This window comes from Heterocephalus glaber, unplaced genomic scaffold (genome assembly GCF_053883595.1).
Source record: "Heterocephalus glaber isolate CG9 unplaced genomic scaffold, H.glaber_assembly_v1.0 deba00000347, whole genome shotgun sequence".
Taxonomy (NCBI): domain Eukaryota; kingdom Metazoa; phylum Chordata; class Mammalia; order Rodentia; family Bathyergidae; genus Heterocephalus; species Heterocephalus glaber.
In genome coordinates, this window is record NW_028258143.1 from 3,608,112 (window position 1) to 3,634,689 (window position 26,578).

General features: G+C 35.8%; 1 protein-coding gene across 2 annotated transcripts in view; it reads right to left on the minus strand.

Moving 5' to 3' along the window:
* Arhgap15 (Rho GTPase activating protein 15) overlaps window positions 1-26,578 on the minus strand; it is a 609,508-nt gene that overhangs the window by 125,424 nt on the left and 457,506 nt on the right. For both annotated transcript variants that reach the window (XM_021237176.2, XM_021237181.2), the window contains one exon: window positions 9,697-9,831. In XM_021237176.2, the coding sequence (XP_021092835.1) occupies window positions 9,697-9,831 (135 nt within the window). The remainder of the gene's footprint in view (window positions 1-9,696; window positions 9,832-26,578) is intronic.

Consider the following 26,578-nt stretch of genomic DNA (forward strand, 5'->3'; position numbering starts at 1 on the left):
TTTATTATCTAGCAGTAAACCATTTCTACAAAAAGACACCTGTGTAAGCCATTTGGCTCTAGTCAACTATTTTTTTTACAATTTAATTATGAATATAATTAGAATGAGTTAAGAGACAGTCTAGGCATGAGCCATAAAATTTCCCCTTTGCTAATACACATAAACACACACAGAGGGAGAGAGAGGGAGAGAGAGGGAGAGAGACACAGACACAGAGACAGAGAGATGGAGAGAGACAGAGAGAGACAAAGAGAGATGGATTAAAAAGCAACCACAATGGAAAGCCCCCCAAGCATGTGAGAATGTTAGCTTGAAGTAGAAACTTTAGAAAGGAATTTCTGTAGAATTTACCTTTATTTCAATTTCAACTTTCCTTGAAATTGTGCAATAGAGGATATTTTTATATTGTATTACTTTTACATCTTTGGTTTCTTTAAAGTAAACCTTTAAAACCTGCTTTTTACTTTCTGTAGTTTTAAGGCAATTTGTCACTATTATGCTTTCACGTTTAGCAATGGTTTTTAGTCCAATGCCTTACCAGTTATGAGTCTTTCTTCCAAAAAGTGTCATCATAGAGCTGATGATATATTAGAAAAAGTTTGACCAAAGGGCTAAATAAAATCAAGTGTAAAGAAAATATTTGCAAAGATACTTGACTGTTCCCCCTCCAACTATGTATTGAAAGTATACTTTACAGGCAAGATGGCATGATGACCGTAGCAAAAAACTATGAGAACATGTAACTTGTACTTTTTGCCATAGAGAAATAGCTTTAATTTAAATCATTTTTATATGAGGATGGTGTGACTTACCTGAGAATAGGTGTATGAGCTATGTTAAAGGATTAGACAAGGGTTACAGTCTACCTATGGTGATTAATATGAAGTTTAATACTGCTCAGTCAATCTAATGGATGTCATTTCTTACAATTTGTTTTACTAATGAGAAAGTAATCAGTTTTTACAAAACTGAGCTTTTAAAACTATACTGGCTTCAAATGTATATATGACGGTACCCTTTAAATGAAGACATACATAACATCATTATCTCAATTTATCACTGGCTTGCCTAATCTCTAGGTGATTGATATACACACATATATACATAATGTACATGTACGCATATTCATATGTAAAATAAACACAAGGTAAATAAAACATGATACATAGTAAACATTTTATTTTATTTATTTATTTTTAATTTTTTTTTTTTTTTTTGGTGCCAGGGATCATACTTGGGACCTTGTGCTTGTGAGGCAGGCAGTGGAACCACTGAGCTAAATCCTGAGCCCAGTGTACACACATATATACACATATATACATACATATATATGTATACACACATACATATACATGATATTTACTTAGAGAAACTGGAAAAGATGGGAAAAAAGGATGGCATTGAAAATGTAAGGTTGTTTTGATCAAGAAGTTAGCTTTGATTTTGTTTGTATGATGAAAAATATATGCAACATTGCCTGAGAGTACATAAATGGCACATTAGGAAAAATACAATTCAAAAATTCAAAAGTGAAAACTCATCTGTTCTGAGTACAAGAGGGCTGAGATGAAGAAAGTTACCAAAATGAAATGATCAAAGAGTCCTGCCATGAGTTTGATCTAAGTTTGAGTCAAATCTCTAAGCCTATCCCTCACCAAAAAGACCTACATTCTCTAGATAAATGCATGAGGTACATAGTTTCACAATCATCTCAGCTTTCATGATTTTTTTTGATTTAAGAGAAGGCAGATAAAAATGGATGATTAGTGTTAGCATTTGTGACTCAGAACTGTAATGGGCGCTCTAATGGGCCCATATAACCTAAGAGAAGGACAATAATGTGTGGCTGGCAGAGAAATGACTTCTCAAAAATGATTGTCCCTTAATTCCTGGAGCCGATGACTATGTTACTTTACATGCCAAATAGAACTTTGCAGTCGTGATGAAGTTAAGGATCTTGAGATAGAGAAATTATCCTGGAATACCCAGGTGAACCCAATGTAATCATAAGCATCCTCAAAAGTAGAAGATGGAGGTGGAAGGATTTCAGAAAGAGGTGTGATTATGGAGCAGATCAAATTGATGGGGTGAGAAAATGACTTGATTTGGCACTGATGCTGTGAGGAAGTGGCCTACTACTCTGAGAATGCAGGCAGTGTCTAGAAGCTGGAAAGGATAAATAAATGATTTCTCCCTGAGAGCCTCCAGAAAATAGTGCAGCCCAGCCAACATTTTGATTTTAAATCCACTAAGACCTGTGTTAGATTTGTGTCCTGCAGGACTGTAGGATAATAAGTTAGTATGATTTTAAGCCACTGAGTTTGTGATAATTTGTTATGGTAGCAAAAGGAAACTAATATACATGTTATCTAGAAAATAATGGCTCTAACTCAAAAAGTAGAAAAGTCTTAGGCTAAGTTCTTTGGAGAAGTCCCAGAGGCAAATATTCTACCAGGAATGAGGAAAACCAAAGGCTCTAGAGGGAATCTTCTGGGGGAAATGGGACTATAGAATTTAGTGTCAGAAAAGAGAACATTCAAAAAAGTAAAAAAAAAAAAAAAAAAAAAAAAAGCAAGGAAAAAGAAAAGCAATCACTAATTCCAGCCAAGATGATTTCTAAAATAATCTACCCAGAAAAATCGTAATCCAACTACAAAGAGGACTAAATGGAGCCAAGTTTAAGCAATTTATGAAGAGTAACAAAATAGATTATATTCTACCTTGTGAGGAGTGTTCTTTGAGCAGTGAAACAATTGTGACAGTGGACTCTAGAGAAAAGATCTTTGCAAAATCACTGAGATAGGCAGTGAACAATGCTTCAACAGTCATGCTAATGCAAATAAATATATTATTGATTACTTTTCCAATTGGACAACAACAATTAAAACCTCCAACAACAATTAAAATGGAAAGGACCATTGGTTGCCCATGAAAAAAGGCAAGAGAGATGAAAGAACATGTGAAAGGAAGAATATGCTCACCTTACAAAAGGAAGTTAGTAGACATTGCTGAATTTTGATGAAACAAGATCTGTTTTAAGAATATTATTTAACGCCCAAATATTAAAAACAGCAAGATTAAAACAAAATATTGGAGGGATTGAAATAGAATGCATTAATATTTCAAATAAGAATTAAAGTGATCATCCAAAGTAGAAATGTTATCTAGAGTTAGGAATGCAAGCATTAGAAAAAAATAACATTGATAGAGTTAAATGAGGATTCCTCTTAAGAGGAAGTCTGGGGATGTGAAGTGATTGGATCAATCTTTTGTTCTCCATTATAAATGCCTCTGTAAGATTTTTTGGGGTATGTTTTAATGTGATTCAAATAAAAAAAATTATAATAAAGAATATAATAAAATTAAATATGAAATAGTTAACTCATGAAATAGGAAATAACATTGTTCATATCTAAATGAATTTCAAAAGGGGATAGGTGAGCAACTGATCATAAAGATACTAAAGTGAAATGCTAAAAATATACTTAGAGATGGCAATATTTAAAACATCAACGCCTTTAATATTTAGTGATAAATGGTGAAACGCTGCTCTCTTGAAAAGTTCTACTTTATTTTTGACCTAAAGCTCTAAAACTAAAATCTGTGACCTTTAATTTGATTCTAAAATCAAATCAAGAAAAAAAGAAGAAAGAATTGATTGTGGTCTTATAGGATGATTTAGGGACACATAGGTCTTACATAGAGTGATACATAATAGATATTTGGCAATGGGTACTTATTTCTCAAGACAATGTAAAAAGACAGAAAGTTACATGTGTTTTAAAGACTGAAGCTGAATACTAAGTCTAATTTTTTGAGCTAGTGAATTTGGGACTCCTCTAAAATACTGATCATTTATTGAGCACCTAATATAGATAAAAACAAATTCATCTTAATTAATTCTCATACTACCTTTGAGCTAGAATTATTTCCCACATAATCTTCCTACTTCTTCAACATTTCATGTTTTGTTGCTCTGAAGATTAAATGAGGTAATTACCAGAAATATCAATGTGTTTTTCTCCTCTCTTTTACTTTCCCAGAAACTTTGGGAAATACAGATATTAAAGCAGAAAAGACATTGATTGTTTTCTTTTCTTTGGATCTGTAGAGTTATCAAAGTAAAAAAAGATGGACATAAAGATAAACTTAGTACATTTCTTAGGATTTAACTCTATTAAAAATCTCCAGACCCCCTGCGGGTCTCTCACTACAAGACTGCACCACCCATCCTAAAAGTCTATAGCTATGTTTTTCTGTTGAGTTCACATTTACAGTGCAAACAATGCCTCCAGCACAAGTCATTTTCAGGAAATTAAGTCCTTGCAGTCAGTGGGTTAAATCTCTATGAAATAACCTCTAGGTGACCCAGTTGCATTGACCTCAAATATAGAATTTCAGATCAATAGCTATAGTATTTGGATTCTGAAATAAATGACAAAATCTGGTGCTTCTGGTGATTATCAGAAAGGGGATCACTATGGCAATTGCAGGTTCTCATGATATTAATTTTTGTTTTTGATCCAAAAAGAAACTATTTTAAAAAGTAAATGCCTGCTGTTCACTCTTTTTGGAATATGTAATGATGACTTTCAAACATATAATGAGAAGTAAAAGTAATACAAAAAGCACAAGTGGTCATTAATTGCTTGTCCTAGAAATAACATTTCCTCCTTAGATGGAAAGCATTCCAGTTGGTGTAAAATTCCATTTGGTCTATTCACATTTTGACTTTGCCATGAAAAAGTAACACATCTCTCAGTTAGGGGCCAAGTAAAAGTGTTAAGCTTTCATAAATTGGGCTTTAGGGAACAGTGAAAGAGAAGGGGGAAACAAGGTTATGACAGGTAAACCGTGACATTGACAGGTGAGTATTTTGGTCATGATTAACTAAATAACAGAAACCATTTTAAGTATTTACACCAATAGGGAATGTGTTAGCCACGTTTCTGCTGCTGGGACTCATTACTGGACACCCAAAACTCAAAGGAGGAGAGGTTTAATTTGGCTCATGGTTTCAGGAGATTCAATTCATGATCCTTTGGTTTGAAGGAAGAAACATCGAGATAGGAGGGTGTGGAGGAGTAAAGGATTTTAGTTCCTTGCAGCTGGGAAGAGGAGCAGAGAAACACTCCCAGAGAGGAAGACAGTAGGGACCAGATAGACACTATGGCCATGTCTCCATGGCCTACCCAGGCATATCTGGAAGTATGCTTCACTAATACCCTTGGCAGCTCCCAAGCCAATCAAATTGACAATTAAGCTTAACCATCACAGGGAATTTATTTGACACAGAACTGGTTACCTACATGATGAAGAAGCTAAGAGTGAGGAAACTAAGAATTTAACCACAACAGGAAGCCACTACTTGGTCTAGACCAGAAGGGGAAAGAGAGGACAGTCTGTATCATTAGATGGAAGCTGACTCACAGTGGCCCATCCAGCCAAAGCTGATACCATGGAGGGGGTGGAACCTTTGGCAGAAAATCTACCTGAGGCAAATGGATGAGCAAGAGCAAGGGGTGAAGGATAAACTAGTAAACTCTGTGGACTTTGCCTCCTCCTCCCTCTCCTGCCAGTGGCTTTGGTAGGCTGCCACATCTAGAACTTAGCCCCCTCAAAGCTCCTGTAAAACACAGCTGGTCAGGGTCAATTTTCCTATGGTTCAGAGCATAGAAAGCAGAGCAAGGATCTGAGGGCAATGAGGGCCAGACTCAGCATGCATAATCATGCCTCTGTGAATTAATTAACTGGTTTACCCCTTTTCCTATAAAGCCAAAATCTATGAGTGGGTTTGGTGAATGTCTCACTGTTTGGATTTTATAAGACTTAATGTGAGCTATTACAATAAAGCCCAGTGGTCCTCCTAGATATATATGCCCTTATAATTTTGAAAGTTTTACTACATTATTTCCTCTTTATAACATATTTATATTTATTTGAAAACCAGAACAAACAAAAAGTTGCAAATTTTAAGAGTGTGAGAAAGCCTAGTTCAGTTCATAGCTTTCAATTCTTTTAACACTGTAGATAAGGATTGTGTTAACATCGCTAGTAGTGGCAGGAAAACATCAGGCTAGTGTTCCTGTGATTCCCAAATGGGGAATTCCAAACCACAAAGGAATGGTAAAACAGGCCACTCCTAGGATCAGAGAAAAATGCAGAAAGGGCATCACTGGATTTTTCCTGCCCGTGAATCTTGCCAGTCAGTACCTGTACTCCTTGTTTCTCTAGTTGTGGTTATTACGCTAGGGTTGCCACTGCATTTTGGGAAAAACTGTGTTCTGTGCTTGGCTGGTATCTTGTTCTGAGGTACTCCAGTTCAGCCTTTCAACCAAGAAAATAGACTTGTGGCATTTCTTTTATTGAATTTTTAACAGTCTCTTTAGTAAACAGAGGTAGTTGAATGATTGTTTTAAGAGCTCAAAAGATGACAAACTTCTTTTCTAGAAAGAAGACATTTCCTGACAACTTCATCATGTGTAACATCTTTTATTTTTTTCCTTTGCTTTCTTCCAAGATTTTGGTTAGTGAAAAATAAAAAAGAAAGGAAAATGTGTCAAAAGTCCATCAGTTTTAACTCCCTGTGACAGGGATGAAGGAAAATACTTTAATAGTTCAAAAGGTAATAATGCCAAAAGCTCTCTATGAAAGACTTATTGTAAAAGTGTACATAATTGTAAAAAAAAGAAGTCTTTAAACATGTTTATTTTCTATGGATTTTTTAATAAGTGACAGTTTAATTAATAAAGATGTCAAGTTTAAAATTTTTGAGGTTTCACTATGTAGTTCAGGCTGGCCTTGAACTCACTATGTAGCTCAGGCTGGCCTTGAATTCATGGCAATCCTCCTGCCTCAGCCTCCCAAGTGCTAGGACTACAGGTGTGTGCCGCCACACTTGACTTAACTTGCTAAGGATTTAGGTAGCCATTCTTCCATTACTTAAGGGTATTTAAACATGAATTGCAATCTAGAATTTGCCTTGAGTTTAGAACACAAGAACTAGCTTCAAGGTTATGCAAGAAATATACGGGATAGTAAACACATATCCCCAGCCAACATTATAACATGTTTTCAACCACATTATTCTGTTGGTTAATCCCTCCATTTTAACTATTAAAATGTAACAACATTCTGCTTTTCTACCTTAGTTAAGGCAAGATTCCTGAGTGTGATCTGCTATAAAAAGTACCATAACCTGGGTACTTTGTAAACAACAGAAATTTATTTATAACAGTTGTAGAGACTAGGAAATTCAAGACCAAGGCACCCACAGATTCAGTGCCTGGTAAGGGTCCATAGCTGGCAACTTCAGCTGTGTCCTCACAGAGTGGAAGAGATGAGACATCTCTGTTCTGCCTCCTTTATAAGGACACTAATCCTGTCATAAACACCCTCTCTTCATTTTCTAATTACTTCCCAAAGGCACAAACTTCCCAATACCATCACCTTGAAGGTTAGGATTTCAACATATAAATTTTGATGGTACATAAACATTCATGTGACAGCCCTGTTTCTCCTCGCCTTGAACAATGAAGGAAAAATTCATGTTTTCTCTTTCAGATTGCTTTCTCAAGCACAGATCATCTGGAGAAATACTGTCAGTATTTCTGTAGCATCTTAAATTTTCAAAGAACTTTCTTTTGGCAATATTTCATTCGTCCTTCCCATAACTCCTTGTTTAGGTGCTGGCAGTAGCTATCACCAAAGCCATCATTTCCAAGAGCATGCAGCCTTCCTCTCCTCTGTTCTGTTCAGTTCTGACCATTCCCGTGTCTCTGAAATTTTGACCAATTTGGACTTAAATCTAGGATATCATAGAAAGCAACATATTCTTTATGGAAATTCAAATGACACACCCTCAAGTGAATTAGAAGGGCCTGCTTTCTATACTTAAACTGATGGAATAATGGCTTGTCTAATATCTTTGGAATTAGATGCGATAAAGGAAGCTTAAATGCTACCTACCCTGTATCACAGATGGAAATCTGCTTATGCATTTATCTTTCCAAAAGAGATAATCCTCATTTGACAGTATGGAGATCATGATCTGCTATGTATATCACCAACTGTCCACAATCAAAGATAGGTGCCCAGAGTTGGGTGTGATGGCACACATCTGTAATCCCAGCACTCTGGGAGGATGAGGAAGGAGGATTGCAAATGTGAATCCAGCCTGGGCAATTCAGGCACTTAATGAGAATCTGTCTCAAAAAAGAAATGATAGATGGCTGAATGCAAGTCCATCCAATTTCCTACCAGGTTGGGGTCCTCACATTATGAGTGGTCTGACATACTCGCATGTGCCAAGGCAGAATGTAAGAATAAGCTATTATGGAACTGCATGCCTGTCTTTTTCTTCATTCCTCCCTTTTAAATGAAGTTAAGAGAAACTGGGAACCCTAAAACATTGCTCTCCCAGAGAAGTGGAAAGTGTTCATGAGATGAGAAGTCATTGTAAGGCATAAGAAGCCCAGCCTCAGCTCATATCCATGAGATTACTGTTACTACATTAAACAACAGTGGAGCAGCAACATGTGAGATAATGAGCAGACAATAGGAGAAAGACTGTGGGAGAAAACCCTCTTCTTTATTCCTCTTGAGTTCACTCTGACAGAGCTTTAAACAAGTGTGAAGACTTTTACAAATGAAAAACAGCATAAAGGAGCATTGAGGCTGTTCTCCAACACAGCCCCCCAAATCCCTACTCCTACTAACGGGAACCCTGCACACACAACCATCCAAGATCAGACCTCCTAAGTAGAGCAGTTTTTCTTGGAGATTTTTCTCCTTGGGACTTTAATTAAGCTCCTGCCAGGCTTGCAAGGTTTTTAATTTTACCTTTCTTTCTTCTTTCTTTCTCTTTCTTCCTTACATCAGCTTGCTTGCCAGGAAACTTTTTCTAAGCTGTCACAGTTATAGTAAATGTACACTAAGATATTAAATTTAGAGATGGACTAGTAATTGATTTTCTAAGGATCCATAGCAGAGATTTTTTTACATACGGAAAAGATTTTATTCATTCATTCACTCCTTCAGTTCATGTGTGTCTATTTTATGAGTGATAAAACAATAGAAAAAGGAGTTTCATGGAGTGTTCAGTGGCCACTGGTTAGTAAGTGATATAACACAGGCTCCCATAAACTTACCTCTCACACAGGAGAAACTTGCCATCGCTTAATTTGATATTCGCACTGCTCATAAGCAAATTGTAGCTGTTTCACAGTGTTAGTGGGTAAAGATTGAGTGAGCCAAGAGAATATGATGCCTCAGTTGATAATGTTACATATACTTAATGAAATGTAATATTTAATTGACTTAGGTTCCTTTTCAAGACCCTTTTGTTCTTCAACTCATTGCAACTCTTACAGTATGAAGGCAGGATCTTGAATGGCAAAAGGTGATTCTAAAGCAGATTCTAGGAGAAGCTATTTTCATTTGAGGAAGCTTAGTTAAATTGGTCACCTTAAATGGATGCTATCTTCTCTGTTCTGAGCAATTTCTTTAAAAAATCAGTAATATTGCATGAGCAGAAATAAAACAAGCCATCAAAGCAACAAATACTAAAATGACAGAAATGGAGCATTGGCAGTATTATCTGTTCTCTGCGGTTGTTATTGTCATCATTATTATTTACTTAATAATTCCGCAGTGTCATATTATTGCACCAACTGCTCCTGTCTGTGAGGTACTTACTGATTGCCTCGACAAACTGCTCAAAGAAACTGTAAGGGAAGAGCGGCTCAGGCAGCTCCCGGAAAAACATCTTCAGTGCTCCGGTGACAACGTGGATGTCCTCCCACTGGCTGTCGTCCAAATTCAGCTTCTCTTCTGGGAAAACACGAGGAGAAATGGAACAACTGGTTTTAATGAAACAATTACAAGACACTAATTATTATGTTAATGTTTGCCTACTATCATCAGCAACCGTTAACAGCCTTCTGCACCTAGAGGTTTGGTGCTGTTCATGGTTGTGTTTTTCCCCCCCTTTTTTCCATAGGAAGGGAACATTTTCAATGGAATACCATCTGTAGGAATGCAGCTAACAAAGAACATGAGACACAAAGAGAAAGTGCCATTGACACAGTATGTCAGACACATTTATTCCCATAATGCATCAGTATGAAAATTAGCATCACAGCACAACACGATTCAAAGCTATTTGGTTTTGAGGCCGAGGGGCTATGAGTTGCCAATGATGGTCGGCTCAAGGGACCGGCCTAAAGGCCTTGCTGAGCCAACAGGAGACATATGCTAAACATGGCAATAGAAAATGAGTTATTGCTTTACATGTGTTAGCCTTTCTATGTACAAGGGAATAATGGGTAACACTTTTTTCCTTTTTTGCCTGAATATAAAGTCAGCAAGGACTAGAATACTCAGTGAAAAAGGATATTAATTCCTTCTTACTGCTTCAAAAATATCTTTTTTCAGTTTTCATCTCAGTGAGGAAAATGTGGCCAGTAACAATATTAGACAGACCCCTGTTGGCCTATGTAGGCTATGCAAAGCTGTCAAAAATGATAACACACTGAAGACAAACTACAAGCGCTTACCAACTCTTTAGAAACAACAGAAATGTTTGCTTGAGAAGCTGGAGTGAGTTGAAACACTGAAACACTAAACAAAGTCTTTGCCAAAATGAAGGTTTCAGTAGAAATACAGCGTGCTGGCCAATTATTTTACTTCTCACCCTCAATGTGAAAGTCTGGAAGTATTTTCACCTAAGAAATGGATGTATTAGTGTCTGACAGTGTTAGCTTTACACACAATTAAAAGAGCAGGAGACACAAGTTCTGTTGTTAATCCATAGGATTTGTCTTTCCAAATGGGCTTAAAGAAATGAAAGCTAATCATTTTAGGCAATCTGGAAGTTAACTGAGAATCCGGGAATCCAGGCAAGAACTTAACAGGTATTTGGTCAACTGGACTTTTGTTTCTTTACTGAAGTCTTAGGCTCATATTCACATGTTCCCTCAGCATCAGTTTTATGAATGCCAAGGAGTATTTTGCACCAAAAATATAAGAAAAGCTGAGAATTGTCACTGTGGGGATTCTCTGCATGAGCTGTTTTTTTAATAGTGTTCATATCCTTTTAAAAATATTAGCCCCAATTTCCATCGGATCTTTTTTTCTAATGGACTATTATTTCCAGGGCTAGTAAGTAATGTTCCTGCTCAATAGAATACTTGAAAAAAAGAAACAAAAAAGGAATGAGGTGAATCTGTTTATTTTAGATGGGCTATTTTCTTCTTTCTTTTCAATCTTCATTCCTACCTCAATCATAACACAATAATACGACCCACAACAAAATCAGCAGAGGAGACCTTCTTTCTGCCCTGCAATCATTTTTGATTGATTATATTTCAACAATTAGTCTTTTATTTGGCTATACTCTATTGAAATAGGCCGACAGCATCTTAGCAGGCCAGCTTTAAACAGTCAACTGTTAACAATAGCATCAAAAAGAGAGACCTGATGGGGTTTACTGTCACTTTAAAGAACGGGGTTTTCACATTGTTGAAATCTGTCAGATATTTTGAAATGTCCCTCTCACTATGGTGCCACACCCCCTGCGTGCCCTTATAATAAAATTGGTTTTACTCCTGATTAAATCATTTTCTCCCTACCCACTACCATACTTCTCATAATGGACCTGTGTGCTCTACAGCTGGTGTTCTTCCCATGGTACCAATTCTTACTTTATCTTTTAAGCACTTTGCTGCTAAGATCTCATGCAGAGTGCTTATGTTTTGTTAAGAGCTTCATTCTTAGAGAAATAGCTTAACACATGTTCTAAAAATGTTGTACAACTTATTGCTTAAAACACATTTAGAAAATGTATAAGTACTGTAGCTTTGGCACTGCACCTTTAGTGGAAATCTAAGCACACATGCACACTCACACACACACAATCAGACACACAAAACCATCACAACCAGAAATTTATCAGAACATTCCAACATAAAATGATATTTTGGTGCATAAGTTCCAGACTGCCAAAGGAAAGTGTTTAAAGGGTTAAAAAATGATTTTATCTTAAGCAGGAAACCAATGGCAATAGCAACAAATAATTGCTTAACCAAAGGATAATTCCATTGATATCAGTCACCTCCATGTACATACAAGATGATTCTAGTGAAGGTGAAAATGGAATATTTGAGTGTATGCAAGAGAAAAATCTATCAATCAATAAATACCACTTGATCATGTCCACTTAAAATGCTACATAGTATCATATCAAATCAACTTGTGTCAATTAAATCAATATTTCTACTATAGTTACTTATGTAGTCTTCATTTAAGGAACGTAATAATTTGTAGTTCTCTAAGAAGTAACTCAAGCAAAATGGCAGTTGGAATGAGTTTTTTTGGAATATGGTAGCTGGTTTTTATATTTTTCACAATCAGCCAAGGTGAAGTCTTTTTATAAACTGAAAGGTACCAAGGCATATTTTTCCTGACCACTATGGTTTATCTAAACATTCAGTTATGTCCAAATAATATACCTTCTCATGAATACAACCAATCTGGAAGAATAACTAACCATAGTTATATCCTGTTGTAAAAGGGATCATTATAAATGTGTTCGTAGTATTTGATAAGCATTTTCTAACAAAACTGCTAGCAGTAATAATATCTTTGTACTTTTCCCTTTTCTGATAGAGCAATAGTGTCACACTATTGACATCTGATGATGGGTAGCTCTTTGTTATGAGGGCTGGCCTGTGCATTCTAGGATGTTTAGGCATATTCCTGGTTTTGGCCTGCTAGATGCCAGTAAAAGTTCCCAATGGTAATGATGAAAATGTCTCCAAATACTTCCAAGTATTTTCTGGTCCTGCAAAATTATTCCTGGTTAAGGGTGTATAGAAGTATAGAAGTTATTAAATGTTGGTTTGTGAGGTTTACCTTAGGTAGACAGGGAGCTAGAAATTTAGATAGATACATACTGAGATTTCTCTTATAGATACATAAGACTTGGTAATTTTTAAATTAACTTTCTGGGTACACTTTTGACATACATAATGATCACATTTATCATAGGGAATTTGTACCTGTACATTACACATTTTAATCCTTTTTTCCCATTTCCCTCCCTTTCCTGGGTAATTATTATTGACAAAATCAAAATCTCATAAAACCATATTCAGTATACCTTGCAACAAAACAAGAGTTAACAATTATATATTGCCTTACTATATACCCGGGACTATGCTATGAATTTTAAATTCATTATCTGATTTAATTTTTTCAGCAGGATGTTGGGGTAGGTGGTACTGTTATGATGTCCATTTCATAAGGGAAAAATGAAGTGTGGGTAGCTTAAGGAACTTGCTTGTGACTGACAAGCGATGAAAGTAGGATGAGGAGCCAGGGGGTCCCTGCTATGCTCCAAACCAGTGCGTTCAGATGTCATCTCAGCTGGCAGAGAAAGAAGGAAAGGAAAAGGCAAATAAACAGTAATTGCAAGTGGTAATAGGTTGACTATTACTTCAAAGATAGGGATTTTTACATTGTATCCCTAAATATCTTACTTGAGGCTATACTTTTAACTATAAACTGGCCCCATGTTTAGTAGTTCCTTATTTATAGAAGGCACAGATTCTTGTATGAACAGATATAAAACATACTGGTAATGAAATGAAACTGCATTAGGGAAGGGGCAGAGATGAAGCAAGTTTTTATGTGGTGGTGGAGTGCAGAGGAACTAAGAGTGGAAAAGATATTATAGAAAACATCTCTCCCAGGCATAGATTTACCACAAATTCATTGTATATCTATTAGTTTATTTGTAAAATCAAGATAACTAAGAGGATAATTTTTGGTATCAAACGGGATCGACTGTCTTTAAAATGTTTGGAAAGCCTAAGGAAGCAAACATATGTAAGATGCTACTATGACAGGATAGGTGAATAAAGGCCCCTTACAAGAAGTAAGGCAATGGGAATGGTGAGAAAATATCATAAACCATCCTGGCTGTTTTAAAGGACTTATCTCAGTGTGATGCAATTTTTCACATAGAATCAACAAAAAACAGTACAAGCTAGAGTTCAATACTGGGAAAAAGTCTGGTTGACTCAAGATAGCTCACCATCCTTACATTCATAATCTGTGCTGGTTTCTCTTGGCCCTCCAAGTAGACTATCTTAAATTCACTTTGGTTATGGCTTGTGGCTTAAAGCACACAAACAGAATTGAAGATAGGTTAGTCTCCAGAATCCAAATACTATGTGATTTTTATAAGGCCACAAAAAAACCAAAGTGGTATTTCTAAACAAGGCTCTCTTGAAATATCCCTTATTGAAGGATCTTTAGAGTGTTATGTCTGTTTATCTTTTAAGTAGAAGTACCTATATAAGCAAAAAATTATATTTGAAAGAAAAAATTCAACTATAGATAAAGAATAATTTTCTTTATAAAGGAGAACTAAAAACTCCTTTACAGCCTTATATGCTCAATGGTAGTTTCCCTCCAAAAAGGAGCTTTTTGTTTGTTTGTATTTTGAGACAGGGTCTTGCTATGTAGTTCAGGCTGGTTTTGAACTCATGATGTATTCCAGGCTAGGCTCGAAGTCAGCAATCCTCAGCCTTCTAGAGTGCTGGGATTCTAGGTGTGCACTACTACTCCCAGTTCTGGGAGCATTTAAACACCACTAAGAGTGTAATCACCACTTGCTTTTTATATTATATATTGCTCTGTAGATTGGTATATGCAGAAGCCCCAGTATTGAATCTGATGTTAACTAGACCTAAATTGTTTTGATATAGTGTTGATTGAAATGTGGTTGCAGATAACTTGAACTATCTGGAATAGAACAGTAACACAAAAGTAAAGCACTAATTCTTTTTTTGTATATTGAAAAACAAGTCCTTTTAACCTTGTAATGTTTTCCATGATATTTTAAAGGTTTTTTTCCAGCTTTTATTGTACTGTTGCAATAAAAAAGAGGACCAGATATCCCAACTTTCTCTCAACATGGAGAGAGGGGATCTGACTTCTTTAATAGAGTGATAAGAACCAGTTACATCTTGAAACCTCCTACAAAGAATGCAGTGTCTGCTCTCTGGCAACGTGACTGTTTAGAACCCTTATCTGAAAGGCCTGCTTGGTACATGACAGTCCTGTGATGAAAGAGAGAGATGTCAGAGGGGCCATTGGTCAAAAAAACATGTGTGGCTATAAAATCAAACTGGAAGATTTGATATTAAAGTGTGTAAAGTGGCACTTTCTTCTATGAAAGTATAGCTGATGGTAAGCATTTAAAGGAACGGATCAAAGAGAAGTTGGTCGACTCATTTGGGTTGCTCAACCTTTCCTGTTGTGCTGACTCCTGAAAGTGACTGTTCAGTCTGATTCCTGGTGGAGTAGAGGTTTCCAAATTCTCAAATCCTGTCATGTAAACCTTGACACCAAAGCAGCAGCTTTTTATGCTGTCTTAGCTCAAGTCCTTCCCATGACACCTTGGCTGTAACATGAGGTTTCATTGAGGACATTATCTTAGAAAACTAGGCCAATTGGACAGTTAATTTATTTGTTCACTTAATTTTTGTTAAACAAACATGGACTGGATACCATGTGCATGCCTTTCAAAGCTACAGCTGTTGAGGCAGTTTTATATTCCTCAAAGGAGAGAGCTTCACCAGGTGTTCAGAAACACAATGAAAGTGAATATTGATAGAGTTCTAGACATTTTACACCTTATTGCTTTTTAAAATTATCTTCTGTTGACCCTGAGGATGAGCTAGAATAAATGCAAAAGAACAATTCTATCACCTTAAAAACATACACATTGCCTGCTCTGGGCTGAGCTGTGTTAAAGCAACCGTTTTCAAGCATTCCAAATGGTTATCTGTCCTGGAAGCAGATACCACACATATTTTGTATACTGAGAAAAAGCTTTTTTAAAGGAGTCATTAAGGTAAAATGAGATCATGTGGGATCTAGTCCAGTACTATTGGTATCCTTATAACAAGTGATCAGACCCACACAGGGAAGGCCATGAAAAGATGCTGGAGGAACTGGCCATCTAAAAGCAAGGAGGGAGGCTTTGGAAGCTGTCAAACTCTCTTGAGCTCTCTTGAGCTCCATCCATCCTCGCAGTCTTCAGAACTGTAAGGAAATGCATTTCTGTTCTTTAAGCCACGCCACCCATGATACTCAGTAAACAAACACAACAATTTCGGGCACAGAAAGATGATTTCAAGTTTCTGGATCATATCTACACATTTCCTTAGCACAAGGGCTATGCCACACCTGAGAAGTACAGAAAACAACAAATATATAGTTGTTTCAATAATTCCAGATGAATAAAAATCATTACCTGTATTCAGAGAAAGGATTTGAAAATGGAATTAGTTGAAAAATTATTGACCTATTCAGGCCCAGCCTATTTCAAATACTTTGCTCTATAAACAGGCAGGATATACTGTAGAATGGTAAAGAATAACATCAGTATTGCCACTTTATTACTCATTATTTTTCCAACTATTACTTCTATTGTAGAAATATTTCACTATTGCTTTAGGCTGAGACTTCAGGTACTGTAGAGCATTTAAAAGTTTCTCAGGAACATCTAAGTACAAGTCAAATCAACTGCATACAGGATCCATCAGTGAGGATGGAGGAAAGTACTTTTAAATACGCAACTTGGTATTCCCAAATCAAAGGGACTGATTCCTTCCATTTAATTACAGTAACTCCTTAAGAAATTCACAGGAGTCTTGTATTTGAAAATGGTTACTTTAAGAGCAGGTTGTTGGAGTTTTGCACAGAATGGATAGTTTCGCTGCCTGGTCTACAAAAGCATTTTTGTGTGGCCTCCTGAAAGTAGGAAAAAAAGGAAGCAAGGAAATAACAAAAACTCTCAAAGATACTAAAACTTAAAAAAAACCCAGTTTTTGTTTCTTACTATTCATGAGGTATTTTGGCATGCCTCACTGGCTTGCTTTCTTACATATTTCATATTGTCTGTATGTCTTCCAAAATCATTTGAGAAGCCCAAGTCATCCAAATAATGTAACAGGCTAATATGAAGTATCCTATAGTTACTCTTTGTTTGTTTATTTTCGCGGTATTGGAGATTGAATCCAGGACCTTGTACATCCCAGGCAAGCACTCTACTACTAGGCCACATCCCCAACCCTTTTAGTATTTGGAGAAGGTGGAGCAGTCTTCTATCATACCCAATATAGGAAGCAAGTAAGAATGAAGATAATCTTATTTTTATTTCTCCTCAGATTTCATTTGAATGTAAATAATAACCTAATAAATAGGTACAACTGAATCTAGTGAAGCAAGCACCACAGGTGGAAAGTATAACAAATATGTCATTGCTCTGTGCAATTTTAATTTATAATGGCATAATGTAAAACATCCTCTCATCATCACAATTCCATGCAGAATGCTACCTTATAAAATGATGTTATTGATATAATGCTTCTTTCTGGGCTTGTAGATATTTTTTCTAGGCATCTGGAAAGAGGTAGTTCTGTTCAGAGTCTGACACCACCACCACAACCAACACCAAATGGACTTTGTTTTTTAAGAGAGGATGATAAAAAAAAAAAACTCATGGATTTTATGGTGCCAATGCATATTTCTTTAATTCTCTTCTTACTCAGAGCTTCCAGTTCTGCTCTTATTTCCATCCTGTCAAAGGCTTTTTGTGCTCGATAGACACTGTACACAATGGTTCATTTTATTTGGCTGTCTTCTCCAAATGGATTCTGAATTCGCTTGAATTCCATGGATGATTTCATACACTGCATACTCCAAAGGGCAGAGAATCCGTCGGATTAAATTTCAATAGTCATTTTTGAAAGCTTGCTTCATATTGGCTCTAAATTACACCATTGCTATTTGTTTCCTTCAAGTTATATTACGTTTTTTGAATATCAAGCAGAAGTTTGTGTCAAAACATTTCTCATAATGATATGGAAGACATAAATACAACTAAGTCCTATAAATGTCCATACATAGATTATATGTCTATTATAGACCCATGAACACATATAGAGGTTACTTAACATTCCAGTTTCTTTACCTGTTAAATGAAAATTTGTTACATGAGATCTAATTTTTGTATGAGTGAGGTATATGAAAAGAATTTGGTGTAGGCTTGTTATATCATTATTAGAAAACTTATTTGCACATTATGTTCTTTCTCTGCCAGATGTTTCCAGAACCTAACTTCTGGTTTTTACTATTCCCTTTACAATAGTGTTGGTATATGTGGGGTTAGAAATGGGAATGCTGAGCAGGATAGGGAGTTAGGTTTTTGCTAATTTAGAAATCTTTCTGGAAATATTTCTCCAGGAAAATAGAAGTAAAAGGTAAACAAAATCTGCAGATTAAGATATGCCTACTCTCCATTCTCTAAAACCATTTTATACCCAGATAAGTCACCTGTGAGTTGTCAATTAACAATAGCCAAAATAAAGAGATTTTTAGAAATTCAAGATAATAATTCTTTTTACCTAAATTATCTTCCTTATTTTGATTCATAATAGTAGTTATGCAAATTTTCTACCTCATGTCACAGAAATAGATATCACAATAGTACATAGAATAAGAGCTGGAAGATTTATAAATTTTATAACTACTTGTATAAACATAGGCAGGAGAGCTGGCTCTCTATGCAACAGTTTCTTTTGGTGGCCATGGAATAACAGTTAATTCTGTATCTGTAGGATTCCCCAAGTCCACAACAGTGCCATGGGTTCCTTAATGTCATACAAGCAATTCAAATTGAGGGGCTTTTTTATTGGAAAGGAATTATAAAAACTATTCAATATTCTCAAGATATTCAATAATATAATATTTGAAATTTACAATTTTGCATATAAAGCATATAATGGTTATTGTTATTTTAAATGTTTTGTTTTCAAATAGAGTACATATTTAATTAATTTAAATTTCAAAATATATAAAAAAGTATACTGCAAGACACTTTCTGATTTCTCCCTAGCTATTTAGTTTACATAATCAGAGAAAACCTATACTATTCATTTGTTATATATCCTTTCGAAGATATTTTCTATACTCAAGTAATATTAGCTTCCACTACCATTTTTAAAAACACAAAAAATATTTCACATTATCTATTATACATTTGGATCCTGGGGAAGGGGAAGTGGGAGGGGTAGTGGTAAGGAAAGAAGGGAAAGGAATACATATGAGAAAAGGAGAAAATGGAAAGTTTTTGTAAATAGGGAAGGGTGGAGGTGTTGAAGGGAGGGCAGGGGAAGGGGGAAAAGATAAGAACCAAGATACATCATATAAAGGTACAAATTCCCAATGATGAATGCCATCATATTGTATACCTAAAATGTACCAATAAAATTAATGAATAAAAATAACCAAAAAGTAATACAATGTATACACTGTTATTCACCTTGAATTTTTTCATGTTATTATGTACCTTGAAGATCATTAAAATTAGGGCATATAGAACTTTCTCATTTTGATATATTTATCTTTATGGATTTATAGTTCATTTCACAATCTAGCAACTATAGAATATTTACAATTGCAATTGCATGAATAATTTTGTACTTAGATAATTTTATATCACTATTAGTATGTTCTTGTGTAAGTATAGCACATTCTTAGATCTGGAATTTGTGAATCAAAGTTTGTATGTGTGAATTTTGATATATGTTGCCAAATTGCTCTTATAGCTATTGTAACAATTTATGTTACCATCACAATATTTGAGAAATTATGGCTCCCAAGGGCTATATAATAATTGCTGCCTACCACTCTTCTAAGACCTTTGTAGATTGATAAGTGATATCTTTGAATGTATAACTGAAAAATGTGCAACAAAAAATAAAATGAGGAATGATATAGACTTGGATTAAAAATATACATGCAATCCTTATTAAACTCTAGAAGAGCTTCTTGTGAGAGACCCAAATTCTGATGAAGTGAGGAGGTATATTTAGGTTACAACTATTGGTAAACACTTGATGTTCAATAAATACATAGCAATAATAATTACAAATAATAAGATAAGCTCCGTTGATAATAACTTCATAGTTTGATGAAATAAGAAACCAAACAGAAAGAAGGTTAAATTTTAAGAAATGATTAACACAATGAAAATGAAAGAGTAAAATTCCTCCCTTATATGTTTATGTAAGCAGTCAGTTAAAAGTATAAGTCAAATAAAATATCAAACAAATTAATATATTTATTCATTAAAACAATTTATGAGCCCAGGTGTCAGACATCATGCTAAGCAAGTGCTAAGTGGTGTGAGTAGGAAGGCAATTATTAGGATAAAATGGGTTTTGAAGATGTCTAAAAAGTGATATATAATCTCTTCAAGTCATGACAATTCTGAAGTTTTCTTTAATGTCACTATTGTGATTATGCTGTCTAGTGATGAAGCCACCTCATTTAATTTAATACTTGCTTCATTAATACAAAGGCATGCTTAATTAGTTGCTTAATAATTACCTTTGTGTGTGTGGTGGTGGTGGCAGTGGGGTACTGGAGAAGGAAGCCAGGGACTTCACACTGATCTAGGCCTTCAGCCCTTCTTAAATTTTTAAAAATTGCCCCAACTGACAATTTTCTCCATTACCTCAGACTCCCAGACTAGTGGGATTACAAGTGTGCACCACCATGCCCCACTAACAAACACCTTTTTAATGAAGGTCATAATGATGATGACTGAAGGTTGTACAACAAGGTGGTAGAGAACATGTCTAGTGTGCATGAGGCTCTGGTTTGAATCCCAACAGTCCTCTCAAAAGGAGAACAGAGAGGGAGCAAGGGAGGAAGGAAGACAAGAAAGTAGGAAGGAGGAAGAGGGGGTGAGTGAGGAAGGGAAACAATTTCAGGTCATAGGGTGATCTACTGGTCACCTATTGGAACTAAGATATCTTTCCAAGTAGAAAAGGGAGTTCTGACATCTATGAAGCTCTTTTCCTCTAGGACAGTTGTGGCAAACCTATGTCCTTTTCCCTAGGACAGTTGTAGCCAGTTGTTTGTTATCACTGAACGCTCTAAAAGTTTCGCCATTACTACCTTAGGAGAAGAAAGTTGTACCTGAATTAACTTCATCGCACACACACATTATGATGTTAGAGAACATAAGATCTGGTTTCTCTTATGTGAGAAACTCTCACTTTCTGAAAGAGTGAGAGAGAGAGAGAACATAGATAAATAAGTGGAGAGAAGTTCAAGTAATTCCTCAGATTACCTATTCTGCTGTTTCAATAATATTTTAATATATATGCAAATTTGTTTCATTCATACTACTAATTTCTCTTAGTTCATTGAGAAGAAAGTTTTGTGCTATTATCTGTTTCTTTATAAGACAGAATCTTTTCTTTTGTTTATTTCTTGTAGTCTGAGTAACTACTTTGAAGACAATGATACACAATGTATTAATGATTGTTATTCTCTTATTATTTAATTATCATGGAATTTTTGATTTTTTTCATTAAAAAAGTCAGAGGAAGCTAGAGTGACAGAAGCAGGAAGAAACAGCCTTCTTCAGCCAGGTTGCTCTTTCTGGCTTTTCTTCTTTTCCAGCAAAAACAAAATAAAAAACACAATACAACAATAACAACAACAAAATCTATAGCACCAACTCTTGGATCTCTGTCTATTTTACGTGATGCCATTCAAACATCTATGCTAATACTGACTCTTGTCTACCCTAGGTTTTCTTTCGACTTTGCGTATTGCTTTTCTAATCCCAGCAAAATATTAACTTCACTTTGGAGGCACAATTAATTAATTTAACTATAGTGATGGGACCAAAGTGTCTCTCCTGTACCTCTGCCCCAAGTAAATTTGTTCTTATTTATTTTCATATTTCCAAAGCTTAGCCTAGTTCTTAGTGTCTGAAGAACTCTCCTTTAACAATTATAAACATACCTGCATCACCTATCATATTTTAACTTCTTTTGATAGTAGAGGGTATTTCATAATATACAAATGATGGCTATAAATATACACACATGCACACAGAGTATAGTTATTCTGGTTTATTTGTTTACCTTTCTCTTTCAAAATCACTTAACCAATACTAAAGACATGAATAAGTAACTCATTTACTCATGAATTCATTTTTTTTGTATTAAATTCTTTTATTGGTACATTGTCAGCATACAACACAATTACATTTCACATTGGGAATTGTACCTTTACATAATGCATCTTGGTTCTTATTTTTTCCCCATTCCTAGCCCTCCCTTCATGCCTTCCACCCTTCCCTATTTACAAAGACTTTATTTCCATTTTTTCCATTTCTCAGCATTTTTCCTTTGCCTTCTTTCCTTTCCCCTGCCCCTCCCACCACTACCCCTACCCCTTTGGACCTTTTCTTCCTATTTTGCATTATCGATTATTCATTCTAATCATTGGTACACTTTAAGTATACAACATAATGACATTCCTCATTGGAAATTTGCACCTTTACATAATCTCTCTTGGTTCTTATTTTTCACCCTTGCCCAGCCCTCCCTTCAACCCCTCCAGTCCTCCCTATTTACAAAGATTTTGTTCCTATTTTTCCATTTTCTCATATTAATGCCATTCCCTTCTATCCTTTTTCCTAGCCCTCCCACTTCCTTCCCCTTTGCCCCTTTTCTTCCTATTTCACATGACCTATTATACATTTAGTCCTTATTTACACTTTCAGTTTCTCACATCAGAGAAACTATTTGGTATTTACACATGTGTGTCATATTTATTTAACTTAAGAGTATCGCCTCAATGTGCATCCACTTAGCTATAAATATCTCTAATTTCTCATTTTTTATGGCTGAGTAGCACTCCATTTTATTAAAAAACCACATTTTCTTTATCCAGTCTCCAGTTGATGGGCATTTGGGCTGTTTCCAAGTTTTAGCTATTACAAACTGTGCTGCTATGAACATGGGCACACATATATCACTGTGGTATGATTCTTTTAATTCTTTGGGGAAGATTCCCAGCAGTGGAATAGCGGGGTCAAATGGGACTTCCAGTCCTAGTTCTTTGAGGTATCTCCATACTGATTTCCACAGTGGTTGCACCAGTCTACACTCCCACCAGCAGTGGAGCAGGGTTCCTCTTTCCCCACAGCCATGCCAGCATTTGTTATTGGTTGATTTCATGATAGCAGCCATTCTCTCTGGAGTGAAGTGGAATCTCAGTGTTGTTTTCATTTGCATCTCTCGAATGACAAGTGATGTTGAACATTTTTTCATGTATTTATTTGCTATTTCTACTTCTTTGTCTGAGAAATGTCTGTTCATTTCAGATGCCCATTTTTGGATTGGGTCTTTAAATTTGGGAGGTCTGATCTTTTTAAGTTCTTTATAGATTCAAGATAGTAGATCTTTGTCTGAGGAAGAGCAGGTGAAGAATTTTTCCCACATTGTGGGGTGTCTCTTCACACTGTTGGTGGTTTCTCTTGCTGTGCAGAAGCCTTTTAATAAGAAGAGATCCCACTTGTTGATTGTTTGTGCTAGTTCACGGTCAACTGAGGTTTTGTTCATAAAATCTTTTCCTACACCAATGTCCCCCTCAAGGGTTCTACCTAACCTCTGTTCCAACTGGTTCAGAGTTTCTATTTTAATATTTAGATCTTTAATCCATTTTTATTTTAGTTTAGTGCATGGTTAGAGATACAGGTCTAGTTTTAATCTTTGGCAAGTTAAAGCCCAATTTTTCCAGCACCATTTACAAAAAGGCTATTTTTCCTCCAGTGAGGGTGTTCGGCTCCTTTATTGAAGATGAGATGGCTGAGTGTGTCTGGTGTTGTTTCTGCATCTTCTAATCTGTTCCACTGGTCCTCAAGTCTGTTTCTTTGCCAGTACCATGCTGTCTTTATCACAGTAGCTTTGTAGTATAGTTGCAAGTTGGGGATTGTGATACCCCCTGCCATGTCTCTGTTACCTAGAATTGCTTTTGTTATTCTGGGTCTCTTCTTCTTCCAAATGAATTTTTGGATTGTTTTCTCGAGGCCTATGAAGTATACTGCTGGGATCTCAATTGGAATTGCATTAAATCTATATAGCAGTTTTGGAAGTATGGCCATTTTCACTATATTAATCCTTTCTACCCAGGAGCAGGGGATGTCTGTCCATTTTCTGATATCATCTTTAATCTCTCTTTTCACAGTGCCATAGTTTTCAGAGAAGAGGTCTTTGATTTCTTTTATTAGGTTGATTCCTAGGTATTTCAGTTTTTTGGATACTATTGTGAAAGGAATTATTTGCCCTATTTCTCTCTCATTGAGTCTGTCATTAGTGTAGAGGAAAGCTATTGATTTTTGTGTGTTGACCTTGTAACCAGCTACTTGACTGAATTTGGTTATTAAGTCTAGAAGACTTTTGGTGGAGTTCTTGGGGTCTTCTATATAGAGTATCATGTCATCTGCAAATAATGACAATTTGACTTCTTCATTACCTATCTTTATTCCATTTCTTTCTCTTGTCTAATTGCCATGGCTAATGTTTCCAGAACTATATTGAACAAGAGTGGTGATAGGGGACATCCTTGTCTTGTTCCTGATTTTAGTGTGAAGGATTTCAGTTTTTGACCATTTAGTATGATATTGGCTGTTGGTTTTTCATAGATGGCTCCTATCAGTTTGAGGTAGAGACCATCTATTCCAATTTTTTGGACGGTTTTTATCATAAATGCATGTTGGATTGTGTCAAACACTTTTTCTCCATCTATGGAGATAATCATATGGTTTTTGTCCTTGGCTCTATTGATATAGTGTATTACATTGATTGATTTTTGTATATTGAACCGTCCCTGCATCCCTGGGATGAATCCCACTTGATCAGGGTGTATGATCTTCTTGATGATCTTCTGCATTCTGTTTGCCATTATCTTATTAAGGATTTTTGCATCTATGTTCATTAGTGAGATTGGCCTAAAGTTCTCTTTATCAGTTGGGTCTTTCTCTGCTTTGGGGATCAAGGTGATCCTTGCTTCCAGGAATGAATTTGGGAGTATTGCTTCCCTTTCAATTTCACTGAAGAGTTTAAACAGTAGTGGCAGCAGTTCCTCTCTAAATGTCTTGTAGAATTCAGCAGTGAAGCCAACAGGGCCCGGGCTTTTCTCAGTTGATAAGTTTTTAATTACATTTTCAATTTCATTGGTTGATATTGGGTTGTTCAGAATTTTTAGGTCTTCTTCGTTCAACTTTGGTAATTCATATGTATCTAGGAATTTGTTCATTTCTTCTGTGTTGTCTATCTTATTGGCATATAGGTTCTGGAAGTAGGTATTGATGATCCTCTGGATTTCTGCTGAGTCTGTTGTCATTTCACCCTTTTCATTCCTAATTGCATGGATTTGGGCCTTTTCTTTCCTTTTTCTGACAAGGTTGGCTAAACGTTTGTCAATTTTGTTGATTCTTTTGAAGAACCAGCTCTTGGCTTCATTGATTTTTTTGTATCATGCTCTTAGTCTCCATTGCATTGATTTCTCCTCTGATCTTTATAATTTCCTCCCTTGTATGAGCTTTAGGGTTGTCCTGCTCTTCTTTTTCTAGAAGCTTGAGGTTCAGCATGAAGTTTTTTAATTGGGCTCATTCTGTTTTCCTAATATGATTATTCACTGCTATGAATTTCCCTCGTAAGACTGCTTTCATTGTGTCCCATAGATTCTGATATGTTGTATTGTCATTGTCATTTAATTGAAGGAACTGTCTGATTTCTTCAATTTCCTCTGTGAGCCATTGGTTATTCAGAAGTGTGTTGTTCAATTTCCACGTGTTTATGAAATTTTTTGAGTTTCTTTTGCTATGGATCTCCAATTTCATCCCACTATGGTCTGATAATATACAGGGGATAACTTCAATTCCTTTGCACTTACTTAAACATGTTCTATGTGTGAGTATGTGGTCTATTTTGGAGAATGACCCATGTGCAGCTGAGAAGAATGTGTATTCTGATTTTGTGGAGTGGAAGACTCTGTAAACATCTGTTAAGTTCATTTGTTCAAGAGTTTGATTGAGTTCTAGTATTTCATTACTTATTTTTAGTCTAGTTGATCTATCTATTTGTGACAGTGGGGTGTTGAGGTCCCCCACTACAATTGTATTAGTGCATATATGACTTTTCATGTCCGTTCGTATTTGTTTTACATAGTTGGGCACACTAGTGTTTGGTGCATAGATATTTATGATTGTCATCTCTTCCTGTTGTATTGTTCCCTTTACAAGGATGTAGTGTCCTTCTTCATCTCTCTTAATCAGTGTTGGTTTGAAATCTACTTGATCTGCAAAGAGGATAGCTACTCCTGCTTTTTTTTCGGGGTTCCTGTCTCATGGAGTATTGTTTTCCACCTTTTCACTTTCAGTCTATGAGTTTCCTTTGAAATTAAGTGTGTTTCTTGTATGCAGCATATTGTTGGATTTTGCTTCTTGACCCATTCTGCCAGTCTATTTCTTTTGATTGGTGAATTGAGACCATTAACATTGATGGTTATAACTGAAACATATTGACTTGTCATTGCCATGACTTTTTCTTTTTGTTGAATTCTCCCCCTTTACATTTAATTTCTTGTCATGCCAGATGGGTTCATTCTGCTTTGCTTCCTGGGGTTGTGATCC